The following is a 22,481-nucleotide window of genomic DNA, read 5'->3' as shown; positions in this document are numbered from 1 at the left end:
ACTGGCTTCCCGAGGACTGCACTTTTTCCACTCACGAGGTCCACTCACATTAGTCCGCATTTAAACATAATTTTGCTGTTCCATATACATGCCAGTCCAGAGGCTGGTCACTACATAACTGAGGAGGAATTTTCTTATTGCGTTAGCAATAAAAGCCCACTGTGGCAAATCTTGACCGCTGTTTGAAGCCTCGGGTCAGAGCAACACCCTAGTCGATAGGGTGTCGGTCAGAGTTGAATGTAAATGGTGGCCTACAGTACTCATTTGCTCTTTGGAGCGGTCGGACTTGTACTGAATACTCTCCTCCCATCTCCGAAGCAGCTGCACTTGTGTGTCCTGAATGATGCCAGAGTAAATCAGCAAACCAAAACTTGTTAGGAGTAATGATTTCAGTCCATCTACACAAATTACTAGTTGCACGGGGGGAGGGGGGTGTCACTAATGCTAACACATACTCCCTGCAGGAATCTCATTGATCGCCCGTTAATTTCTTTTCTGTGTGAAAATGGGCGAGTAGGAGACGGAGAGGAGGGGGGTGCATTGATAAAGAGCAAATTAATTTTCGCGTTTTGCACGAATTGCATAAAGCTTGGGGAAAAACTGGCCCTGCGAATACCGTAGTTTGGGCAAAATGTTGACTGATAACTACGCAAAAAAAAAAAGGGCTTCTTATGCATTTTCCGAGTGAGATTTTGTGTTGATCATGATGCATTTCTAAAAAAAGGGTGTGTTTAGGTCCTGTCTAAAAGGGGTCTGACAATCTTAGCACAAATTGCAATTACTTCTAAATATGTCCCCCCCCCCCCCCCCCTCCTTTTTCAGAAATGGTATTCTTTAGTGACTTTTCTTGTTTACTGATTACTTCCTAGTCCCCAAGGTCAATGCAACAAAAGCGGGGCATGGTTGGCTGTGTTTTTGCATTTGCCTCTAGGGAAGACAAGAGCGCTGGTGGCAGAGCCACTCCTTCTTCGTGAAATTTAGTGTGCCCGAAATATTCCTAGATTTCGGCTGTAGCTGAATTTGCGTAATCTTGAGCCAACGAAAAATAAGTCATTTACAATACTGGAAATTGGCTCGTACACTGCTATACGCAGTAGTTGCTGGACACCTACATTAGACTTTTGAACTCATAACCAGGGGATAGCGTTTGATTGAGTGATAACTAGTCATTCCAAATCATGTAAAACGATAAAATGCACAGAAACAGTTCAGCAACTAAACATGGTTGGAACTTGGCCACTGCTACCTGCACCTGACAAGCCACTAGTCAGCTATCAAAACAAAAGCCTGCATCACACCTCCTCTCGTGACATTCTTTTGTTACTAGGCACTTCTATAAAAGAAATAGCACTAGACTACTCAGCTTTGTAAAGTATGCAATCGCATCGCCTCCTATAAGCATCAAAATTTGCTCCTATGAACACCATAGCTGTGTGTTACGCCACAGCATGCCAATTTAAAGGCTGCATCAACAAAAACATTTCCACATACTCATTTTTTGTGACTGCACTACCATATGTGTGCATCAGCACACATGTGGTAGTGCATGAATGATGCTGAGAGCTCATGCACCACGATGTGTATGTTTGATGTGAGTTTCACTTCTAAACCTAGTTTCGACTGTATTAAGAAATGCTAGTAATAATTGTGGATGGGATACCTGCCCTGCCCCTGGTCCCTCATCCTGTTGTTAAAACAAAATAATACACAGTTGCTCCTAGCACCTTGTAAAGGCAGAGCTCTGCAGTCATAGTGTTTCCAAAACTTTGCCACCAAATCTGGCCAGCTTCTAGAAGCTGGCACATATACTCAAGACTAAGGAGCTATAATGTCAAACAGTGAGGGTTCCGGACAACTTTTGAGGAGTTTAAGTCGGCTCACTTAACTGTCCAGATGTGATGCAATGACTTTAGAGCTCAGGTTCTGGCTTACCAGCATGCCATCTTCCAAAATATTGGATCATTACAAAGTTTCAGCAAAGCACATGACTGAAGATCTCTGCTGGAAATGAACAAATGCGCAGAAGGTGCGAGTCCATCTGTTCCTTTCTGCCTCAGCAGCTGATCTCCAGCCATCTAAGAAAGTCAGCAGATTAAAAGCGGGCACTCAAAAGACAAGGACCGTGACAACAGTAGGTGGCTCGAATAATGCAACCATTCCATTCTCATCTTTTTTTTTACTACATTTTGGATCTCTACTGTGCCAGTCGCATGAGTGTTGCTGCTGTCACCATGATTAAAACAGTAAAATGGAATGACAGTCAACCATAGAGAACCATAGGCCTGTTCTCAAAAACACAAACTACCATCAAGTAAGCCAAATGCTGTGTAAACAGAAAGCATCAACATACAGCCTTTGTCAAAAGTAGAACATCCGAGCAGTTTAGTGGTGCTCTTGCAGCATCTGTAAAAGTCCCAGGTTTTGGTGCAAGAGTGCCTTGCACCTTGAAACCTTCCAAGAGATTTGGAATCCTCGCAATGGATAACAAGACGCGCAGCATAACCCAGAAGGAAGCCTCTTGGGCTTCAAACTTCTGACAAAATCAATGCGTTACCTTTCAAAACAACTGTGCGCCAACAGCATGCTACCAAGCGTCTTTTACAACCACACATTGTTTATTACATCCAACACACTCTCAAAACTCTAGCCACCTGTGGCCCTAAGCAGACGCACAAGGCGGTAACGTATTGTGGGCTGTTGCTACACAGTCCTGGCTCTGCCTCGGACTCTGCACTGCGCTTCCAACAGCACCTGTACTCCTCGTTATTTCACCAGTACGACGACCACTGGCATTCGAAGCAAGGCACATGAAACTCATAAAATTATAACAAGATGCCTCTAACCTTACTTGTTTACCAGGCATTTGAACGGTCAGAAAATGTCATAAAAATGTAACCACCTACCGGCAGCTTTCCTAACGACTAATACTGCAGAATTCAAAAGCTGCTTTATTTTGCTTCAGATTAGTGGATTCTAATTTTTTTGTGCACATTTCAGTTATATTACATTAGTTCTAAGTGCCTTAAACTTGTGATGCTCCCTTGTATATTTGCGACTGTTACCCTACAATATTTCCTCCGTACTGCATAGTTTTTCTTGTATTATTGTGTAGTCTGTGCCTTCTTCTCACTGTAATCCTGCACTACACAAACTGGCTTCAAACCAATGTTCATTTTGATAAAAAACCGCTGTTTTGTATACCTTACTTAGCAAAATTTAGTGGAATCCCATGCATGAACAAACAAAATAATTTTGATTGCCATTTTACTTTCTAACCTTTATGTAGACAGTTTTCACCCGGCACACCAATCTTGAAGATTTGGCTTCATCTTGGATGAGCTGTCTCTTGTCTCCATTTCTCAGCCACTCACGGCATGAAATAAGGCTGGCTAAAAGTTCCAGTCGCCAGTGACTGGCACAGCTCATCCTTAGGAGGAGGGCACAAAACGTGCCACAGGTTTGTAATGGTTTAAAAAGGAGCTACAATATGCAAGTCTTTAATACCCAGGGTAATACGTTAGCCAGTAAACAAGCCATAGCTGAGCTGCTGATTTTAGCCAACAAAGCAATGCAGACACCATCAGGCTTCAGCTGCCATCAGGGAATCAGCTTTGAGTGAAACGGAACTTTCAATGCACTCAATGCACACAACAACCACTGGTATGCCCCAGCTGTGCAGCAAGTTCCTTTTCTGCCCTCCTCTGAGAGCAGAAACAAAAAGGAAATTTAGGGATAGCACAAACATCAAACAGAGGCTATTTATTCTGACCATTTATCATTACCTGTGTCATTTGTTTGGAAATTTCAATTCCCCCCAACCAAAAAAAGGACCCCGCCATTTGCAGGTTATATACACCAATCCTCTGCATCCAAATCAGATGAAAGCTGATGGGTTGTTGGCTGCTGCAGCTAAGTGCCACACACTATCCAATATATGCCTCTTGTTGGAGGCGGAAAGAGCATGTGACGACCTGACTCGTCTCATACAGCCTTACTTCTTCTTCAAAAAAGAACTGCTTGAAATGAATGCTTCGAAATTAGCTTCGAACTTGGCTGCCTACATTTCATGACCAATATCCGTGATGCGAAAGCTGTTGGCACATGCACTGACTACAACTCCTCAGCACAAGGCAGAAAAGAAATGTAGAAAAAAAAATAACGAATGTAACAAGAAAGAAAGACGAAGAAACAAAAACATTCCACAGCTTCTGCAAGTAGTGACCTATATATCTGAGGCCACAGTCCGAAATAATTTACTTCGTTTACACTTTTCATACCTTCACATGCATGCTGACATTATCATGTTTCTGCTGCTGTGCTTTGTCAAACACAGCATGCTGGAATAAGCACACAGCCTAGAAATTGGCTTCAGGAGGGTCTTTCTGCACATCCACCTGAAACAATTATGATTTGCGGAAGGGTGGCCTTCCAACTGTAGCAAAAGAAATTTCTAACAGGCTGTTCTGTTGCCTCCTCCTTCAGCACATTCAATAATGCGAAAAAAAAGAAAAAGCAATTATTGCATTCCTTCACGCCAGACCTTCACCTAGCCAAGGAGGCATGCCACAGCGAAGGGCTTTTAAGTTAATTTCAACCAACTGAGGGCTTTACCGTGCAACAAATTCCCATTATATGAGTGTTTTTGTACTTGATTTCTACTGGCCGCAGCCACCGTATCAGGAATCTGAACCTGCGCAATTGTACTCAGCGATACAATGCATTCTACCGCAGCCACTGGAGCTGCTGTGAGGACCTGAACAACTCCTATCCTGTCAGGTCGACACAAGCAGAAAGCCTGCCTGCTACAAATTTGTTTCGCAGCATCCATTTCTCTTGCTTCATCCTGCCAACGACAGCAGACTTAATGTGACACTACCAAAAACTATCCTTCCAGAATATGGCCTCAGGTTAGCATAACTGTGTTCTCTCAAGGGAACAGACCCACTAGCTCTGGTTATATATTTATCAAACTAAATAAGCACGGACAGCTTGCTTTGCAACTTTTTTGGAACAGTGATTCAGACTCATAGTCGCCTTCATATCTAGACACACACCCTTAGTAATCATAAGTAACCGCAAGTTAATTCTTAGTACAAAGGAGCAAAAAGGAGAAAAATTAGCTAAACGCAACAAGGGCATTTGAACTGCCACCTGCTGCGTCCAAAACACTGTGCTGCACCACTCGTGCACAGGACCACTTGTACGGTGTAAATATCTGTTTGTTGTGAGATGCGTTCTTTCTACTGCTCAGTCACAGTGCTTAGCCAGAAGTTGTGGTGCTGTGCCTGTGAGAAAATGAAATCACATGCCTCAAGTTGGCATCTGTGCACGCACACACAGCACTTGCACAGTGGTAGTGACATATGGCAGTACAAACCGAGAGAAAACAAATTTGCCACCGAGTGATGGTTGCCAGTGATCAGAAGCAGCGTGGCTCAGTCGAGCTATGGGTCTCGCCGATGCTGCAGCTGCTTCCTGTGCCTGCTGCTGCACAGACGGTGCTGCTGCAGCCGCCGCCGAGGGAGGTCGTTTGCCATTGGCTGCCTGGCGCCCGAGCAGTGCGTGCTTGCGCTCACGGCTCTGCACCTGGTAGAAGACGACGAGGCGGCATCCCAGCATGAGGCTGAACACGATGGAGGGGGCCATACGCTCAAACTTGTCTCGCAGGGCAGCATGCGTGTACACAGCACCAGCACCAGCACCAGGAGCATCACGTTGGCCAGCTGCTTGATCCGGCCTGCACATGAACCATACAGTTTGTGAAGAGGGTAGGTGGGTGCTGCATAGTATCGAACACAGAAACTGCAAAGGCAATGGACAGGACCAAGGGTTCTCAGCCTTACGAGCTCTGGGGAACCGCAGTAGCCTAAAGGTGGGTCCAGATGAACAGACTGGATGGTGGATGGTTTGGGTGGACCACGTACTATGCAATGCAAACATCACTCCTCAAAGTGACCAGGCCTGGGCGTCCAGAGCCCCCTTGAAAACTTCGGTTCCATTTCAGGTGTGCTTGTCTGAGGCGGACAAGGCACGGTTTAGGCCCAATTACTAATCCGTCTGTTAACATAGGCTCGCTTATCTGGCTAGCTATCCGGAACAAAGCTGCCTTTGCTCTACATGCGATTTTCATTTCGGTGCACTATTAGTCTACTATGAAAACTGCTCGGTGCCTGTGGCAGCATTATGTGTTTTATTTTTTTTTCTGCGTGTTCATGTGTATATGTGTTTCAAGTTTTCTTCACTGTTTGGGTCGTGCGTGTGTGTGCATGTACGACTGCTAAGTTTGTACCAACAATCAGGCACGGATGGCTGCAGCAGTCTACTCATCTGAAACCACCTTAATGCATGCAAAAAAAAAACCATGCAGATCACATGCGCCCCCCCAGCAAATGCCCAAATTTAGTTAATATATGAGCGATTATAGATTATTACATGGACAACTACCTGGTGTTTGTGGATGGCCCATGCTTCACAGGCAAAGTTGTGAATATTTTAAAGGTCTTCCGAGAATTTGGGCATGGTCTCATGTTCACATTCGAATTACCAGCCTTAGATAAATTACAGTGTCTAGATGTGCTGCTGTCTTTCACCAGAGGCATGTTTGTTGGCACTATCATCTGCAATCAGTCAAACCCTTACTACATAGCGCCTCAGGCCACTCGAAAGTTGTAAAAAATGGCATTGTACTCTCATGCGTACGTTCAGTCCTGGTAAAGTCCTGCATGCATGGCATGACTAAAAGCTTTCATGAACAGGTAAACAGAATAAAGACATCAGGCTATTTGGACAGCGCAACCAGTTTTGCATGTGAAAAACATATCCGCGTGGTAAAAGATATTGCACCAAAGAAGGCAATGGACGACAAGGTAAAGAGAAAAAGGTGGTGATACCATACAAGCATCAACTTTTACACAATCTTAGCAATGTGGCCAGGCACTATGGTGTACAGGTAATCTTTCTGGCTCCAAAACAAGCTCAAGAAAGTGTGCAGCCTAGTCACCAGAATAATAGAGAACCTAGGAGGACAAAATAAAAATAAGAAAAGGTGTAAGGCATGCCATAATTCGGGGTTCATCCCTTGCAAAACGGGTGTGCTTTATCAGCTGCCTGTTTCCTGTGACAAGACCTATACATAGGCAAGGCACGTACGCTGTGTGGATGTGTGGCTAAAAGATGAAAAATCGCTCCCAGGGTCGAAGTCATCACATTTGGTTGACCATTGTCATGGATGTAATGATTGTAAGCTGGATTGTATGCCGGAATGTAAGCCAGAGTGTAAGAAAAATGTAATCCCCTTTATGTGCAAGCTGAAATTTTATCAGTTCATAAAGAACGATTTCAGTGGGAAATCACGGAGACTTTTTATAATTCAAGACAGGAAAATACATGCATAAGCGCTCCGTCAATTTCTTTACCAGCAAAAGAACTGGCATACGCCCCCAAAAGTGGCGTGTCATTGAGTTTGCTCATTACAGTAAGCAGCAGCTTCGCAGAAACGGCGTGGTTGTCAGCTATGTCGACGTGCTCCTTTCACAGAAGCAAGATTTTGTACCACCGATCTATTTTCCGAAAGTTTCTTTTGAAGTCTGTCAAAACTGGACCGAGATCAAACTGCTGCATGTCTTCGCCCCTGACGCCAATGCTTTCAAGCTTCCAGGAGCAAGTCAAAGCCTTTGAAATTTGTTGCGGCTCGACCGAAACTTTTTGAACAACCAAATTGGCACAGCGAACCACTGTCGCTTGTAAAGGCAATGAGCCTTGAACAGTCCATCCTAACCTCTTTGTTTCGATGGCTTTTTAGTCAATTCAAAATGTCGAAATAAAAGTCTGCGTCAACTAGGATCGATACTTGGCCATCATCACTATATTGGCTGGATAGCACTTGGGTGTAAGCCCGTCTTAGTCATTTCTTGAATGACAAAGTTATCTGGTATGGGGAGACGCTCGGCGCATATAGTACTCGCTTCTGAGGTCTCAATGTGCAAGGGCCGTGGAGCCCACATATCTTTCTGAGCATCTTCTTTCCTTGTTGACCCCGAAAAACACTGGCTGTCACTGATTCCTTTCCTATAAATTCGGATCCTAGTTTCTGCGAAACATCAGCTGTAATGAAGCTGCATTTGCTTCCACCATAGAAGAGGATCCGATAGTGACCAAATGCTGTGGTCCCTGTTATTTTGGCTGTCAAGGCCTGCAAGGGCACAACTGATACAGTTTGCTTTGAGATGAGGGTGACAGATGCAGACGTGACCTTACTGCTGTCACTGTTGGCGGTGTCAGACCTGCACATAGACGTCACATGCCTCCTTGAATGCTTTTTGCATCTGATGCGACCTCTGCAATCCTTTGCCACATGTCCACGCTTTAGGCAACGAAAACAGCAGTCCGTCTAGTGAGAAGCTCCTTCTTGTGGGATAAGCTTATTCTTTGAGAGTCACAATCTTCTGCGTAGTGTCTGTCCAACTTATGAAATAAGCACTGCTTTTGGTGCTCTGAAGCGTGGCTGTGATCGAAGGGCTATGCTGATACGGAGGCCTTCGGATGTCTGATGCCCTGACGATGTCCAGCGGCCATCCTGGTTGTGGGTTTGCCACCACGGTCTCTTTGAACAGTACTTGTTGGTCAAAGAACTCCAAAGCTTCTGACACTCCTGTTCCGAATGTGTCGAATGGTCGATACATTTACCTTATTCCAGTGAATCAGCGCGGTCAAAGCTATGCAGTCTCGATGATATGCGACTCTCGTGATATCGGAGGACCAGATCCGTCGAAACAGTTCTCAGCGAGATCTCACGCAGCATGGAACATTATGTGCCTAAGCTCATGCCGAGGGCTTTTATGTTTCTTATGTGTACCTGGACCTCATCATAGAGGTGCTGCAGTTGTCGAATGACAAAAGACGAGGATACCAATTTCAGATCCAGTAGGCTATTAAGATGGTCCTGTATGATGAGCTGTTGATCACCGATGGTGTCCTTATAGCAAGCTTCAATGGGCTGCAGACCTGAAATGGCCGATGCCGCTTCTCCAGTCACAAGGCCGGTCAGGTAATTGAACTTATCAAGCAGCACTGAGCACATTGGTCTCATGGATGGCTGATTTGAACTGCACCCAGAAGCACTGCCAAGACTTACGGTTCCCGTCAAACTTCATGAAGTCTAGCTACGGCCGCCTACACTTACTGTAAGGCGTGGTGCAGTCGCTAGTATACTAAGGCACTGGGGTAGCCGGTCAGGCTGCAACTTGAACACAGCATCGCTGTCATTCTAACCACCTTGTCATTAAGTGCCCCCCCCTCTTCCGTCTCACGTTTGACCAGGTCATCTGGCGCCTCGTCGATGGTCATTTCGTTGAGCTTCTGAACCTGACGGTATAATGCTTCAAGCCTTTCAAGTAGAACGTTGACCTCCGAAGCAGGAAGATCTGGTGCCCATCGTAGCGCTGCTTATGCTTCGTCCAAGATGGCATTAAGCTGTGAGCAGAGACCCTGATGTCTTCGAAGGAGTCTGTCGATTCTGTCCGCTGAAGCAGGGAGCCTCTACACATAAGTTGCAAGAGCCCCGAATCTTCAGAAAACGGGAGCAGCTTGTTTGCATCACCTAGGTTGACCTTGTTCAGGTCTTTTCCGGGTTTCGGCACCATATAGTGAACCTATGGGTCCCCCTGCCTTCGTAGACCGTTTACAGCACGCGGCTCTTCTGCTTGAGACCAGATGGCGCCATAGGCGTGCTAGGAACACGGCGCCATTACGGGCCTTGTAAGTCGCCAGCGTGTACGCCTCGACGCAGCAGTGGAAATATTGCGGGTGGTGCCAAATGTGTCTTTCTATGAATATGTGGAAAGGCAGAGGAAATACGTGCTGTGCTGTGGATTGCAAGAATTGCAACGGAGAGTTAAAAGGTGTGGAATGAGATCGTTTGCGATCATCACGGAACCGAAGTGTACAAGGACATACTGCCTCTGTCGCGCCCGTTCGGCATGCACTCTTCCGAATGGGCGAACGCAACAAACACGTTTGCCAGCGCTACATAGCCAATATAAGAAGAAAGGTTTGGATCTAGGAAAATCTGCGAGGGCAAGTGCCTAACGAAGTCGCATGAACAAGCTGTTCCACCACCGAAACCGTCACTTGAGCTTTTCAGATGCTGTGCAGTTGTTCCCGCGTGTGCAGCGAGACCCCATTGTTTGTAAGTTAAGGTGTGCGGTCTTTAGTAAGAGGAGCGCCACAGGGCGAATTAGGAACAGCAAAGACAGATGACTTACGCTCCTACATACCACTACTGCAGATTATGGAGTGCACAGGTGTGCGAGCGGACAACAGTTACCGCCAGTCCGTGTATTACATGACGTCGATCGTGCTACTGTTGAATTTCGCTTCAAGTAGAGCGGATTTAGTGGACCATATTCGGAATAAAGCATTTACGTTACGGCTGGTGTGCTTTGTGGTTCTCACTTGCGTACCACAATTTTATATGTGAGGCTGACATAATTGTGAACTTCGTGTAGTATTAATGCATTTCCATGCGCACATTCTAACAATAATATCGCGGAATCCTTCGAAACAATTGCACGCCAGCTTCTGTGCTTAACAGTAGAAAATATTCTAGGTTTCCTAAGCACCGCTAACAGGTTGTAAACAAATGCGTACGATGTGCATGTGAGCGTTTTAGAGCGGTGTCTGCATGCATGTACATAACACGACAACGATCTGCGAGCATTAAACCTTGCCGTTGTAAATAAATAAAAACATTCAGCAAAGATTTCAGCTGAGCAAAGACGAGCATTCAGGCGATCCATCCCTTGGCTCGAAGAAGGAGAGCTGAGCGGCTCTTCGCGACATGAAGCCCGATCATGTTTTCACACCTCAAGGGATCAAATTAGGGCTCTCACACGTCATTCGAAGCTTTGACCAAACCATAGTGTCGTCTGCCCACTCATTTACAACCGTATGAGCCGAAACACTGCCTGTCAGAACTGAACCATCAGGCGCAGCAGCCATTGCGAAGAGGCGCGCGCCGAGTAGTCAGGAAGCGTGTAATGGCGGTGTGATCACGTGATCAAAGATGGTAGCCTTCACGATACAGCACTGTAAAAGCCTGTATACAGAAGTTGGAGATCGGAGACGAGCATCAGGGCGATAGATTCCTTTAACGAGACCTTGAGCGACCGACTGCGAGCGAACAGCAGCTCGTGAATGAGACGCAACGATGATGGTGTCTTCTTCTTTATCTGTCGATGAAGTTCTAACAGTCCATCTTTAAACTATAGTTTAAACTGGGATAGTTAGTACTTCTAGTTAATCCAAACCAGTGAAAGAATTTCAGCTACCTGAATCCCGATGCTGCATTTCAAAACTGGTCCACTCAGGCAGTGTTTTCTATTACATCAAGCTTGCATCTCCAGTCAATCAGTCAATGTAGCTTCTAACCACCACCACATTAAAGGAGGATTAAAACAGCTAAAAAGACACACCACGAAGTACTGGGTAATCAGAGAACAGTAGCATTCAAAATCAAGCACTGAGAAATGCACTCAGAAGATGGGGAGAAGTACTCCCTGCTGTCTTAAATGGTCAGTGAGTTTAAATTCAAGTAGATCTATATCAATTAATTATTGATTTCTAGTCAAAAAGAGTCTACTCTGACTCAAATTAGAGCTTTCGTAAGCTAGAAAAGAAAAAATATTACAGGATGGCAACGAGTGTGCAATGCAAATGTTTGAGCATTAGCTGTGGTGTGCAACAGCAAGGAAATTTTTGCAGATGTTTTGTTGTTTTTTTTCACACAAAGTCAGACAGCCAGAGGTGAATCCAAACTTGCCCAGGACTGCACTGATACTCTGAAGTGAACTTTTTTCAAAAGATCGCTCACAGCAGTGACAGTTAGAGACGCATGTACCCGATCTTGTCTGGCAGTTTCGAACCAACGGCTTCCCCCCACCAAGGTGGACACCCATGCTATTAGGCCACCTTCCACCCTGCTGTCCTCTCTCCATATCCCTCTTCTCCCCTAAATGTCCCCTAAATGTGGAGCAGGGGATTTCACTCTTTCCACTTGCCAACTGAGGCAGGTGGTGCTGTGGTCGCTTATGACAGCATGAAACTGAGGAACAAGCTAATTAAGACCTAATGCTCTAAAGATGAAATACCATGAAATCAATGGTACTGGTAAATTTACAAGCAAAATACGATGATATCAATGCTTTTTTTTTCAATATAGATCTTTGAGGCTAGATGCCATTGCAATGCAATTGTTATCAACAATCACGGAGTCCGTAACAGCCTCGATGTCATCAACGTGACAAGTTGTAACTCAGTGGTGGTATGAAGTATTACAACTCTCAAATCTAAATTTCTCAGAAATAAATACATCGTCGACTGCTGCCGACAAAAGGTCAACAGAGCCACAAAAGCCCAGCAATCAAATTTTCCAACAGAAAAAAAAAGTATCCCTCAGCATACCTTTAAAAGGTGCAAAGCAGTGTGAAAACTACATATTTCTTTTGGCCAGAAATTTGAGAATTTGCAAAGGAATGTCAGAAGATAAGTATGTGATTCAGAAACAATGCAACATACCAGGAGGACAAAGGAAAAACACAAAAAAGGCTTTTTGCAAAATTAAAATCTTTCAGCACGACCAAAAAAATGTAGGTGGAGTCAGCCATTAAGAGAGAGATTAATGCTTATGGCATTGTGCAGCTGAGAAAGGTAACCAGTGAGGTATACCAGCCTAGGTACCACTTCAACTAACCTTCAAAGCTTCGGCACTCTGAGTTCAATCACGTTCTATGTGGCACTAGCAGTATTACAGGGCATACTGCTTCCACTGCTATGAACAAGAGTGGCGCAAGCGAACACTCTCACGGCAAAGTCACATGCAAAATAAATACACCTGAAAGTAGACAACTGAACAGCCACCACGATAGCTTAGTTGGTAGAGCACTGGACGCAAAATTCGGAGGTCATCAGTTTGGATCCCACCAGCGGCATATGGTTGTTTTGTAGCCATAGCTACATTACGGTAGCATTTCGAGCCTTCAGTGTGGCGGCACCGTTGCCCCGTGGCTGTGCTGCCACCCTGTGGCTGCGCCACTATGCTGTCAGGTGGTTGTTCACGTCATGCAGAGCAGCTGGCAACGGTGCGGCGCCATGACTGATCACGTGGTTCGTCACCTGGCTGGTCACGTGACCAACCACGTGGTGCAGAGCAACTGCTGCTGCCGACGGCACGGCGCACCAGCAAAACCGAGCCGCCATAGCTGTGCGCACGCGCCGTGTCAAGTGGGACGAAGATGAAGAAGGAACGCCCAGCGAAAAGGAGCAGCGAAGACTGCCTTTGCAATTCAACTGAGCAAGTTCCATTCGGCCAGCTGTAGCTATCGCATCACTCCAGGTTTAACCAGAGCTAAACCGCCGCCAATTTTTTTATTCTGCTTTCTAGTCAGTTATGTTTCAGCCATAAAGTAATTGCACCATTAATTTCCCACTAATAAATGCCACAAGTTTAAAAAAAGAACATAGAAACATTCCCCTATGCTTTCCTCGCTTTTGGTAACTTTTGACTTGCTTCATATCCATGGATTGAGGGCTGTTAAAGAAACACTGGTGTAAGACTGGCCTTCGGTTTGGAATCTTCAGAGGCTGGCACTTAACGGAGAAGACGACGAGAAGCGCCGAACGCTCCGAAGCTCGAACGCCGAACGCTCGATCCTTCGTGCGTGCTCTGGACAGAACGCTGCTTCTTGTCTGTACCTGGACTGACCGCTGGTTGTTTGTGATGCAGTGCTTTGTAAGACGTTCCTTATTACAAGTGGTGGAGGTGCCAACGATCCCCTCGCCCTGGAGCTTCACACCCCCGCATTGCCTAGCGCCTCTGCAATGCCTGAGACCGTCACCCAAACCGCTTCACCGCTTCCGTCGGCTGTCTTCTGTTCCGGCGCCGCGCTACAGCGTGACCCAGCCATCTTCAGCGGCACAGATGACACGGATGTGGAGAATTGGTTAGCCTCCTATGAACGCTTAAGTGCATACAATAAATGGGACGATAGCGTCAAGCTCACAAACATTATCTTTTATTTGAGCAATGTAGCCATTCTCTGGTTTCGAAACCACAAGGCTGACATCACAAGCTGGGCAGCTCTCAAAACCAGTGTTACAGAAGTATTTGGCCGTCCCGCAGTGTGTAAGCTTCGCGCCGAGCAACGCTTGCGAAGTCAGGCCCAGCAAACCGGTGAAAACTTCACCAGTTATATAGAAGATGTCATCGACCTCTGCAAGCGTGTCAACCCTTCTATGAGCGAGGCCGACAAAATCAGACATATTATGAAAGGCATTGAGTATGATGCCTTCCAGATGCTCGTTGCCAAGGATCCCCAGACTGTCTCCGATATCATAAGCTACTGCCAAAGCTTTGATGAGCTGCGCAAACAGCGCCTTTCCACCTGACGTGCAGGCTTTCAGGAGGCCACACTTTTCAGCTTGGCTCTCCCAGGGGACGGTGCTCTGGACCAACAGTCGCTCCCCCAGCGCATCCAGCAGTTTGTACGTGAGGAAGTCGCACGCCAGCTATCTTTGTCTACCTGCCCGCCTACGCCTGCGCCATCCCTCACTCCCAACCTACAGCGTGTTATCGAGGAGCAAGTCGCTGAAGTCTTGCCACCTCCTCCTCAGCCACCCCTGATCGCGGCTCCTCTGACGTGCGTCGATGCCGTGGTGCGGTCGCGGCCCTCACCTGCTGCCCCTGTCTACAGGCCACCTACCCGGCAGTTAGAACCCCAGCGACCTGCAACCCACCTTACCATCCGGTTGCCTGCCCCCAATCACAGCCGCAGCCGCCCAACCCCTGGTGCACACAAGACAACCGCCCTATTTGCTATGCCTGTGGCGTCGCTGGCCACGTGGCTCGTTTGTGTCGCAGTCGTGACCACGGTCCCTAAGATTATAAGCGCGAGCCGATGTACGACCTTCCGCCGTCGTCCTCGCCTGCATCACACGAGCCACCTCCGGATTCTTCTTCTCCCAGTTACCATCCCCACTCCCACTGCCCGCCGTCGCCTTTACCATCCGCTACAGCCCACGACATTACATCCTTCATTCTCCACCCCATCATTCTTCGCCATGGTGCGCCCAAAGACCTGTTCAATGATAGAGGTCTGGCCTTCCTCTCTGAAGTTGCAGAAGCTCTCCTTCAGGAATGCAACGTCATTCACCGCACCAGCTCCGTCTATCATACCCAGACAAATGGCATGGTTGAGCATTTTAACCGCACCCTCGGCAACATGCTGGCCATGTATGTTGCTTCCGACCATTGTAACTGAGACCGTGTTCTCCCTTTTGTCACATACGCTTATAACTCCGCTCCTCAAGCCACCACCGGATTCTCTCCGTACTTTCTCCTGTAGGGCCGTGAGCCTTCTTGCACAATTGACACCATCCTACCCTACCGCCCTGATGCTTCCGAATTTACAACTCTTTCTCAAGCCGCAACTTATGCCGAAGAATGCCGACAGCTTGCTCAGTCCTTCACGTCTCACGCCCAGCAGCAGCAGAAAAGCACCCGTTATCTCCCTGCACTTCCTCCCGCTTACCTTCCTGGCTCTTTGGTCTGGCTCTGGGTACCCTCCTCAGGTCCCGGCCTTTCCTCCAAACTTGTTAGCAAGTACCAGGGACCCAACCGTATTCTTCAGCAGACATCCCCCGTCAATTACCTCATCGAACCCCTTACGTCATCCCCTTACCATCGTCGCCGAGGCCGCGCCATTTTCCATATGACCCGCCTCAAACCATACTACGACCCCGCCGTCGTCACATCGCCCTAGGCCGCCAGGATGGCGCCCTTTCGCCCGGGGAGAATTGTAAGACTGGCCTTTGGCTTTGGAATCTTCAGAGGCTGGCGCTTACCGAACACTCCGAACCTCGAGCGCCAAACGCTCGGTCCCTCATGCGTGCTCTGGACTGAACGTTGCCTCTTGCCTGTACCTGGACTGACAGCTGGTTGTTCGTCGCAGTGCTTTGTAAGACGTTTCTTATTACACTGGGGATAAATTGAAGTTGGCTTAAATCGATAAACTGCGGCATTCTAACGACAAAGAGACCACTCTCATAGAAAACCACACTTTTAAAAGCTAGAAAAGATCCAAAAACACGGATGTTGCCGTCACACAGCAATTTTGTAAGTAAACTGCGTACATCAACAATGAACTTTGGCTGTAGATCTCAGAGGCCATGGTAGACTCTCATGCACTTCAACACGATGGCAACCAGTCCTCCTCAGTGTAGGTGTCACGAGGTTAAAAGGAGAGGCAGGAAAATTTTCAAGTTGAATTTTCTTAGCCATGATGTGTCTTTTTTTTCCCAAAAAACATTAACCAACAACACTAGAGAATGCAGGATTTGGCATTAAAGCTGAAAGCAATTAAAGTTGAACTATAAAGGAGAAACTGACTTGGGCAGATTTTGTTATGCGTAGAACACACATTCGGTATTTCATTAGAGAGACAGACTAGCTACCAAGGTAAGGAAAACTCAGTCAAAGGTGGCAAACTGGGAGAATGAGGTTGAGAAATTTGAAGCGATAGAGCAGCCATGACTGGCACAAGGCTTGGATTAGTGTCAATCTCAAAGAGAAGCCTTTGGCCTGCAATAAAATGAACTCGGTTGACAGTGATATAATCAGCTAAGGCTGAGGGTCACAACGCAAGTCAGTGAGAAGTGCTGTGGAAGAATCGTGTGACGGTGCAAGCGACACCACCACCTACATACTGGGCCGTGGCAATTGGGGCACTATTATGAGTGGTGATGAATTAAAAAGCTGCGACAATGTGACAGACTGTACTGATGTCACATATCTGCCTTTGCCTTATTAAGAATCATATTGATCCAAATGAACTCTGCACAATGTTACTTTTCTTGTGTACAGTAACACATAGTGCTATCACACTTTTTAAGTCTAGATTTTTAAACAAATACACACATAACATTCAACCTGCCAAAAGCATATGTTGAATATGGCTAGATAACATTTACTTTATATGGCCTTGTCATTCAGTTGTTAAAAAGTAGAAGCTTCACTGAGGACTGATGGGATCATGAACCACAGAAATGTTTTCATCTACCTCAAGGTGACTGCAGACTCGTATTTGAGAACCAAGGGCCTTGGCCATAGGATCAACCTATCCATTACATATGAAGACAGCCACATGCCCGAAAGACACCACAGCAGCTCTCGAGAAAGTCGGGAAATAATCTTTTTTCGAAAACACTGTCATGTAAATGCTGATAATTTTGTTCATCCTTCAAATATAGTATTGGGAGCATTCATACACAAGCAACACTGTCTTGTGGTTTTCTCTGACTTTGGCAAAGCCCATCACGTTAGTTGGCCCATACTGATATGTTAAAATTCAGCTTCTTCCATTGTGTTACTGAATGACTGAAACCCCCTGTCCATCCAACTGTGCTTGCTACAATAACAGCTATTCTTGAATGCAGTTGCAAGTCTACAATTTTGTACCATTTCACATCCTCAATCCTGCAACAACTCTTGTGGGGCTGTAGTACATGTACGTCCCTTCATTTCCAGGTTTTATATTCTTCAGAAGTCAAGGTAGGAAAACTGGGCATTATTCTCTTGTTCAAAAATATGGTAAAAATTAGGTTTTTCTTTAAACTCTTCTATAATCTGGGTTTTTTCATGTTATTTTTGCAATTCACCGCATTATTCACGAGCACTCCTTTATTGCAGGCCACACAACTGTTCCATTTCACAAAACAGTCAGGCTTCAGCGAGAGCATTTTTACGACCCTACGCGCTGCTTTCTTGTCTTTCACTGGGAACTGTCTTTCGCTTGCTTGACCGCCTATATTTGTTGCCTTTGTGAGCTCATTCCAGACATCCGGGTCCTCTGCCTACATCGTAATGGCGAAATCATTTTTTAGCTTCACTGTCACCAACTGTCACAAGCAAAACACCATTACAGGAGCACAAGAAAGCGACAGATAGCATTAGGTGCAGTAATGCCAACCGGCCATCTATTGCCTAGGTTTTATCAGGTACTTCTCACCAGATATTTATCGACCTTATTTGGAAGTGAAGGTATGCCTTACCCACAGGTGATCAAAGGGGAACAATTAGAGCAACAAGGGTTACACGATTAACAATAACAGTGCATGCCTCTCTGAAATGGATTTGTGACTGCTGCTAGTTTCTTCACGGTAGTTCAGCGATTTTCAGAAGCAAACTGTCTTTCAAAAAGCCAGTTTTGGGCACAGATTGGATTTAAGACGACTTTTCTAAAACTCTCTCAGGGTGTAGAAGTCTAAAAGAATCAGGCTGTGCCTGAAAATGAGGGGGATTAGGTGTATGTAACCAATCATCATTCACAATACAGCATTCATTTCTAAGCAGACACGAAGTTGTTTTGTCATTTTGTTCTTTTATCACCTTACTTATAATAGTAGGTGCTGAGCTACTACAACTGCTTTTTGGCTACAGTTAGTACACTGACTGTACCTCAGTTTAATTGAATACAACCATGGGTTAATGCAAAATCCCAGCTTGCTTTCTTTATGACGTAAATGAAAGTCTCAGATTGTTTTTATGTATCTGAAACTTTGTTTGCGTACTACGGTTCTGTTCATAATGAACTACGGTTTGCACATACTCTTTCTGTACTATCTGAAGTGATTTTCCTTCGCATTATTGTTTGTGTGCTTGCTGCTTCCGACCTTCTGCACCTACATCATTTCTCGACCAAAAATTTAGTTTCATCTGCTTGCTTATTTTTATATGTCTGTAACACCAGCTTTCAATTCCAATAAAGCCTCAGTTAATTTTTGTCATTCACATGACTGTATCATGTTATCAAGTCTAGTCTTGACTCCATCTTTTCACCGTTTTCTCCATCTGGTGCCAACACCTTGATCCAGCTGCACACTTGCTCATGCTTGATAGGCACTATGAGTAACTAGTACGTGTTTCAAATGATGCTTTGTTTCTCACCTGATGTCAACATGCCGTACCTTGTTTTTCTACTGGCACCCATATTCAAGTAGTGCCAAAAGTCACATTTTTTTTCTCACATTTATTTAAGCTTCTTCAGTTCTGCATTTTTCTAGTTACGCCAACATGGTAACATGTCTGCAGATTTTTCTCAACCTTCAAGTCCCCAGCTGGCTTATTTTCATAAAAAACATTGTTTTATGTAAAAAAACTTATTTTTTACATTGTTTTTGGAAGCAATTCATAAAATGGCATTGTCAGTAAAAGTGTGCAAGCATCACAACATTAGGCACCGAATGTTCCATTGTTATTTGATATGACCCTATCGTTGTTTGATTCAGTTAGGTAGCAGGGTTACCCAATACGTACTCGATTCGGTTTAGACCACTTTTCATTAGCTCCACTCTGTCACACGCAGCAGCGCCGTACGCACCTGGTACCAGGACCAAGATGGTGCCACACACCACCTCAGACCAGCCAATGAAGAGCCGGTAGAACTTGGGGTTCATCTTGAAGTTGAGTAGCTTGCTGAGAGGAAACACCTTGGAGTACTGCACAAAGTTGCGTCTCTGGAAGAAGTCCACGAAGAAAAGTGACAGTTTGTATGCCAAGAAAAATTTTGCGCCATCAAAGGCATGCATACAGAAGCAACAAATCTTAATATACTTCGATTATTGCTAATTTTTCCCCTTTCAAAACAAATTAGTTGTGGCTAATCATGAAGTACAAAGTAGGAGTAGGTTTCCCGAAGAACACAAGTCACATTTTTTATGAAGTTTTTTTCGGTAAGCAATTTAAATTTCCGTAGCTGAAAGCTAGGTGCTCTGACGCAACATTGCACATTTAGCAGCATGTATCCGAAGATGGCGGCACACAGACTGTCAAATGCATGCCTGAAAAAAAGAACAACCTCTCTGCCTGCCTTGTCTCTCGCTCTCCAAACTACAGTGCACTAAATTTTGTTCACTGTGAAATGATAGTTATGAAGGTTCCAGAGAACCCAAAGGTTATAAGTGCACAGCAACATCAGTCACAGGTCAGTCAAAGTCATGCTATGAAGGCAGTGACCGTGATATGGCTATTTGCATAATCACCTCTTCTCACCGCAGCTCACTGTGACAGTCTTATCTCACTGGGACAATACATAAGTAAAAAAAAAAAACGGTTTTTGTTTGTCAATTTACTTTTTAGCATCACACTGCTGTTGGTTGCACAAGGCTTGAATATATGAAAGACTACCAAACTCCAAAGTAAAATAAACCTCATATATTAACTAATTGGTGTTAATGATTACACACTGTGACCAAGAACTGCTTGCTGCTTACAGATTATTTCAGTCACAAAAAAGCAAATGATAATCTTGCAGTTTCCGCTCCTTTTTAAGGTGTGGGCTACAGTGTCATGTAGTTGATTGGTAAACACTGTCAAATACAGAAGGGGCAAAATTAAAAGCCACAAAGAATGCAGAAAAGAAAAACTGGCACAATGTCCTAGTTGCACAACAGCTTTCACGGCTTAGGCACAGCAATGCAGTAAACACTAGCAGCAATTGCTGACTACATGGCCATTCTGATTATGACAAGAGCATATATAGCTTGTGTCACATTACATACACTACTGTTCGCCTCAATGACCGTTGGCATAAATTTTGTGGCATGTGACATGATAAAAAGCAAACATAAGAAAGACGACTACTTTGGTATGACCTAAAAAACAAACAAAAGAGGGAAGGAGAGGAGCAATTTCTGCACATGACAATGTATAATAACATACCTATAATATTTGAATACATATATACTTGCCAGATTGTGATATTACACTAAATTTTGCACGTATGCACAAAGCAAAGTACATACCTAGCTAATGCCTCCAGATCGCAGTTAAAAAGCCGTCAAATTTAATTCCATTCTTTGAAAAGTTACAATTCGTAAAGCAATATACCTCTGTATTTTCTTCTTTTTCTGTTTTTTTTTAACGAAATGCAACAGGATGCATTACTTCGTAGCTTTCTCGCCTCAACAGCACAGAGCACTCTGTATTACGGCCAGTATCAAAAATAAAAGTACAGCTTCAGCTGGATCGCCAAAGAGAAACGGCAGATAGCTGGACATGCTCCAAGAATCACCTCTCGCGCTTTCCACGACGCCGCAAGTTAATGCATGTGCAAAACATTCCATCCATAGATCTATCCTACAGTGATGCAGCGCACACTCATGTTCAGCCGCACTTGCAGCGTGGCATCGCGCGGGTTTTTGCGCTGAAAATAGAAGTAAAAGGTACCAACCACAGTAGTCCGCTTTGCGGAAGCCTCATGCACTCTCGGCCGCTCGGCCGCTCAACGCGCGCGCGCGCAACCGCACACTTTTGCTAGAGCTGCAACGATGTGGCCACGTTCTTTAAGCGATAAGAAATAAATCGCGCTCAGAGAAAATGCCGAAACATGCCGATCAGGCTTCCGCAAAGCGGCCGCACCGATACACGAATGGAGGATTCGTCACGTACGATCTCCCGGTGCATCTCCCGGTTGATATTCGGTGTGACTTTCATCGAGCCCACGAAAATGAAGAAAAGTCCCAGGAATACTGAGAGAGTGGTCAGCACGATGGACCTCATGATGAAGTCGCTTTTTCACGGGCAAATAACTGCTGCTTTACCCTGCGACTACCGCTTCCCCGCACACATTAGATGCTACGAAGAGAACTGTAGAACACCTTAGTATTGGTGCCGGCCGCACACTGGAGGTCAAAGTCATAAAAGATTCCGCACGTACAAAAGTAGCGCTGTAGTCGATAACGTAGCACTATTTAAACTTTTCGCTAAATTTGTCTTTCAAATAATTTCTTCTAACATATAATAATATTTACTTGGTTTTATGTATGACGTAAATTATGTTTAAGACTTGGAACACGTTTATGTACCAGTAGGTTCACGTAGAAACGAAACCGAAAATAGGGTATCATGTTTCGCATCAATTCCGCTGTAGGACGCGGCGTGTACGTACCGCCATTAGCGGGAAATTCAAAAAGCGGAGCAAGGGCATGGCGATTAATTTTGTTTTCGTTTCATTTGATCTACATTACACTAGCATTTCGAGCCTTCAGCGTGGCGCGCCGACACCCTGCGGCTGCGCTGATCACGTGGTTCGTCACGTGGTCGGTCACGAGACCAAGTTCCACTCCGCCAGCTGTAGCTAGCGCGTCCCTCCAGGTTTACCCTATAGTTAACTAGAATAATATATTCTAGTTCACTATAGTTTACCCAGAGCTATATCACCGCCAATTTTCTTCTTTGGTCACACGTTCCTATATTGTTTTTGCTGTCTTTTCTTTCTAACGTTTCAAGCGTTACAAATAAACGTGGGATAATCTTACCCTAACCTTAATTGAACAGTTAAACCAGAAATTCATCAACTTTTTCTAAAATAGTACAGAAACTTTGCAAGAGCATGCAGGCCCACCAGTTGTGAAGGCACTGAACTAAACAG

At 45.2% G+C, this 22,481-nt stretch overlaps 1 protein-coding gene across 1 annotated transcript; it reads right to left on the bottom strand.

Moving 5' to 3' along the window:
- Positions 1-814: 814 nt before the first annotated feature.
- On the bottom strand, positions 815-21,693 carry LOC144099320 (putative acetylcholine receptor chaperone). The gene is given in 4 exon segments (XM_077632537.1): positions 815-5,693; positions 5,696-5,737; positions 19,431-19,566; positions 21,500-21,693. Coding segments are annotated over 4 exon segments (672 nt in total). The 5' UTR covers positions 21,611-21,693; the 3' UTR covers positions 815-5,310.
- Between the last annotated feature and the right edge of the window lie 788 nt (positions 21,694-22,481).

This window comes from Amblyomma americanum, chromosome 7, assembly GCF_052857255.1.
Source record: "Amblyomma americanum isolate KBUSLIRL-KWMA chromosome 7, ASM5285725v1, whole genome shotgun sequence".
NCBI classification, from domain to species: Eukaryota; Metazoa; Arthropoda; class Arachnida; order Ixodida; family Ixodidae; genus Amblyomma; species Amblyomma americanum.
The sequence above is the reverse complement of the archived record's forward strand: the minus strand, read 5'-3'. Positions and strand labels throughout refer to the sequence as shown.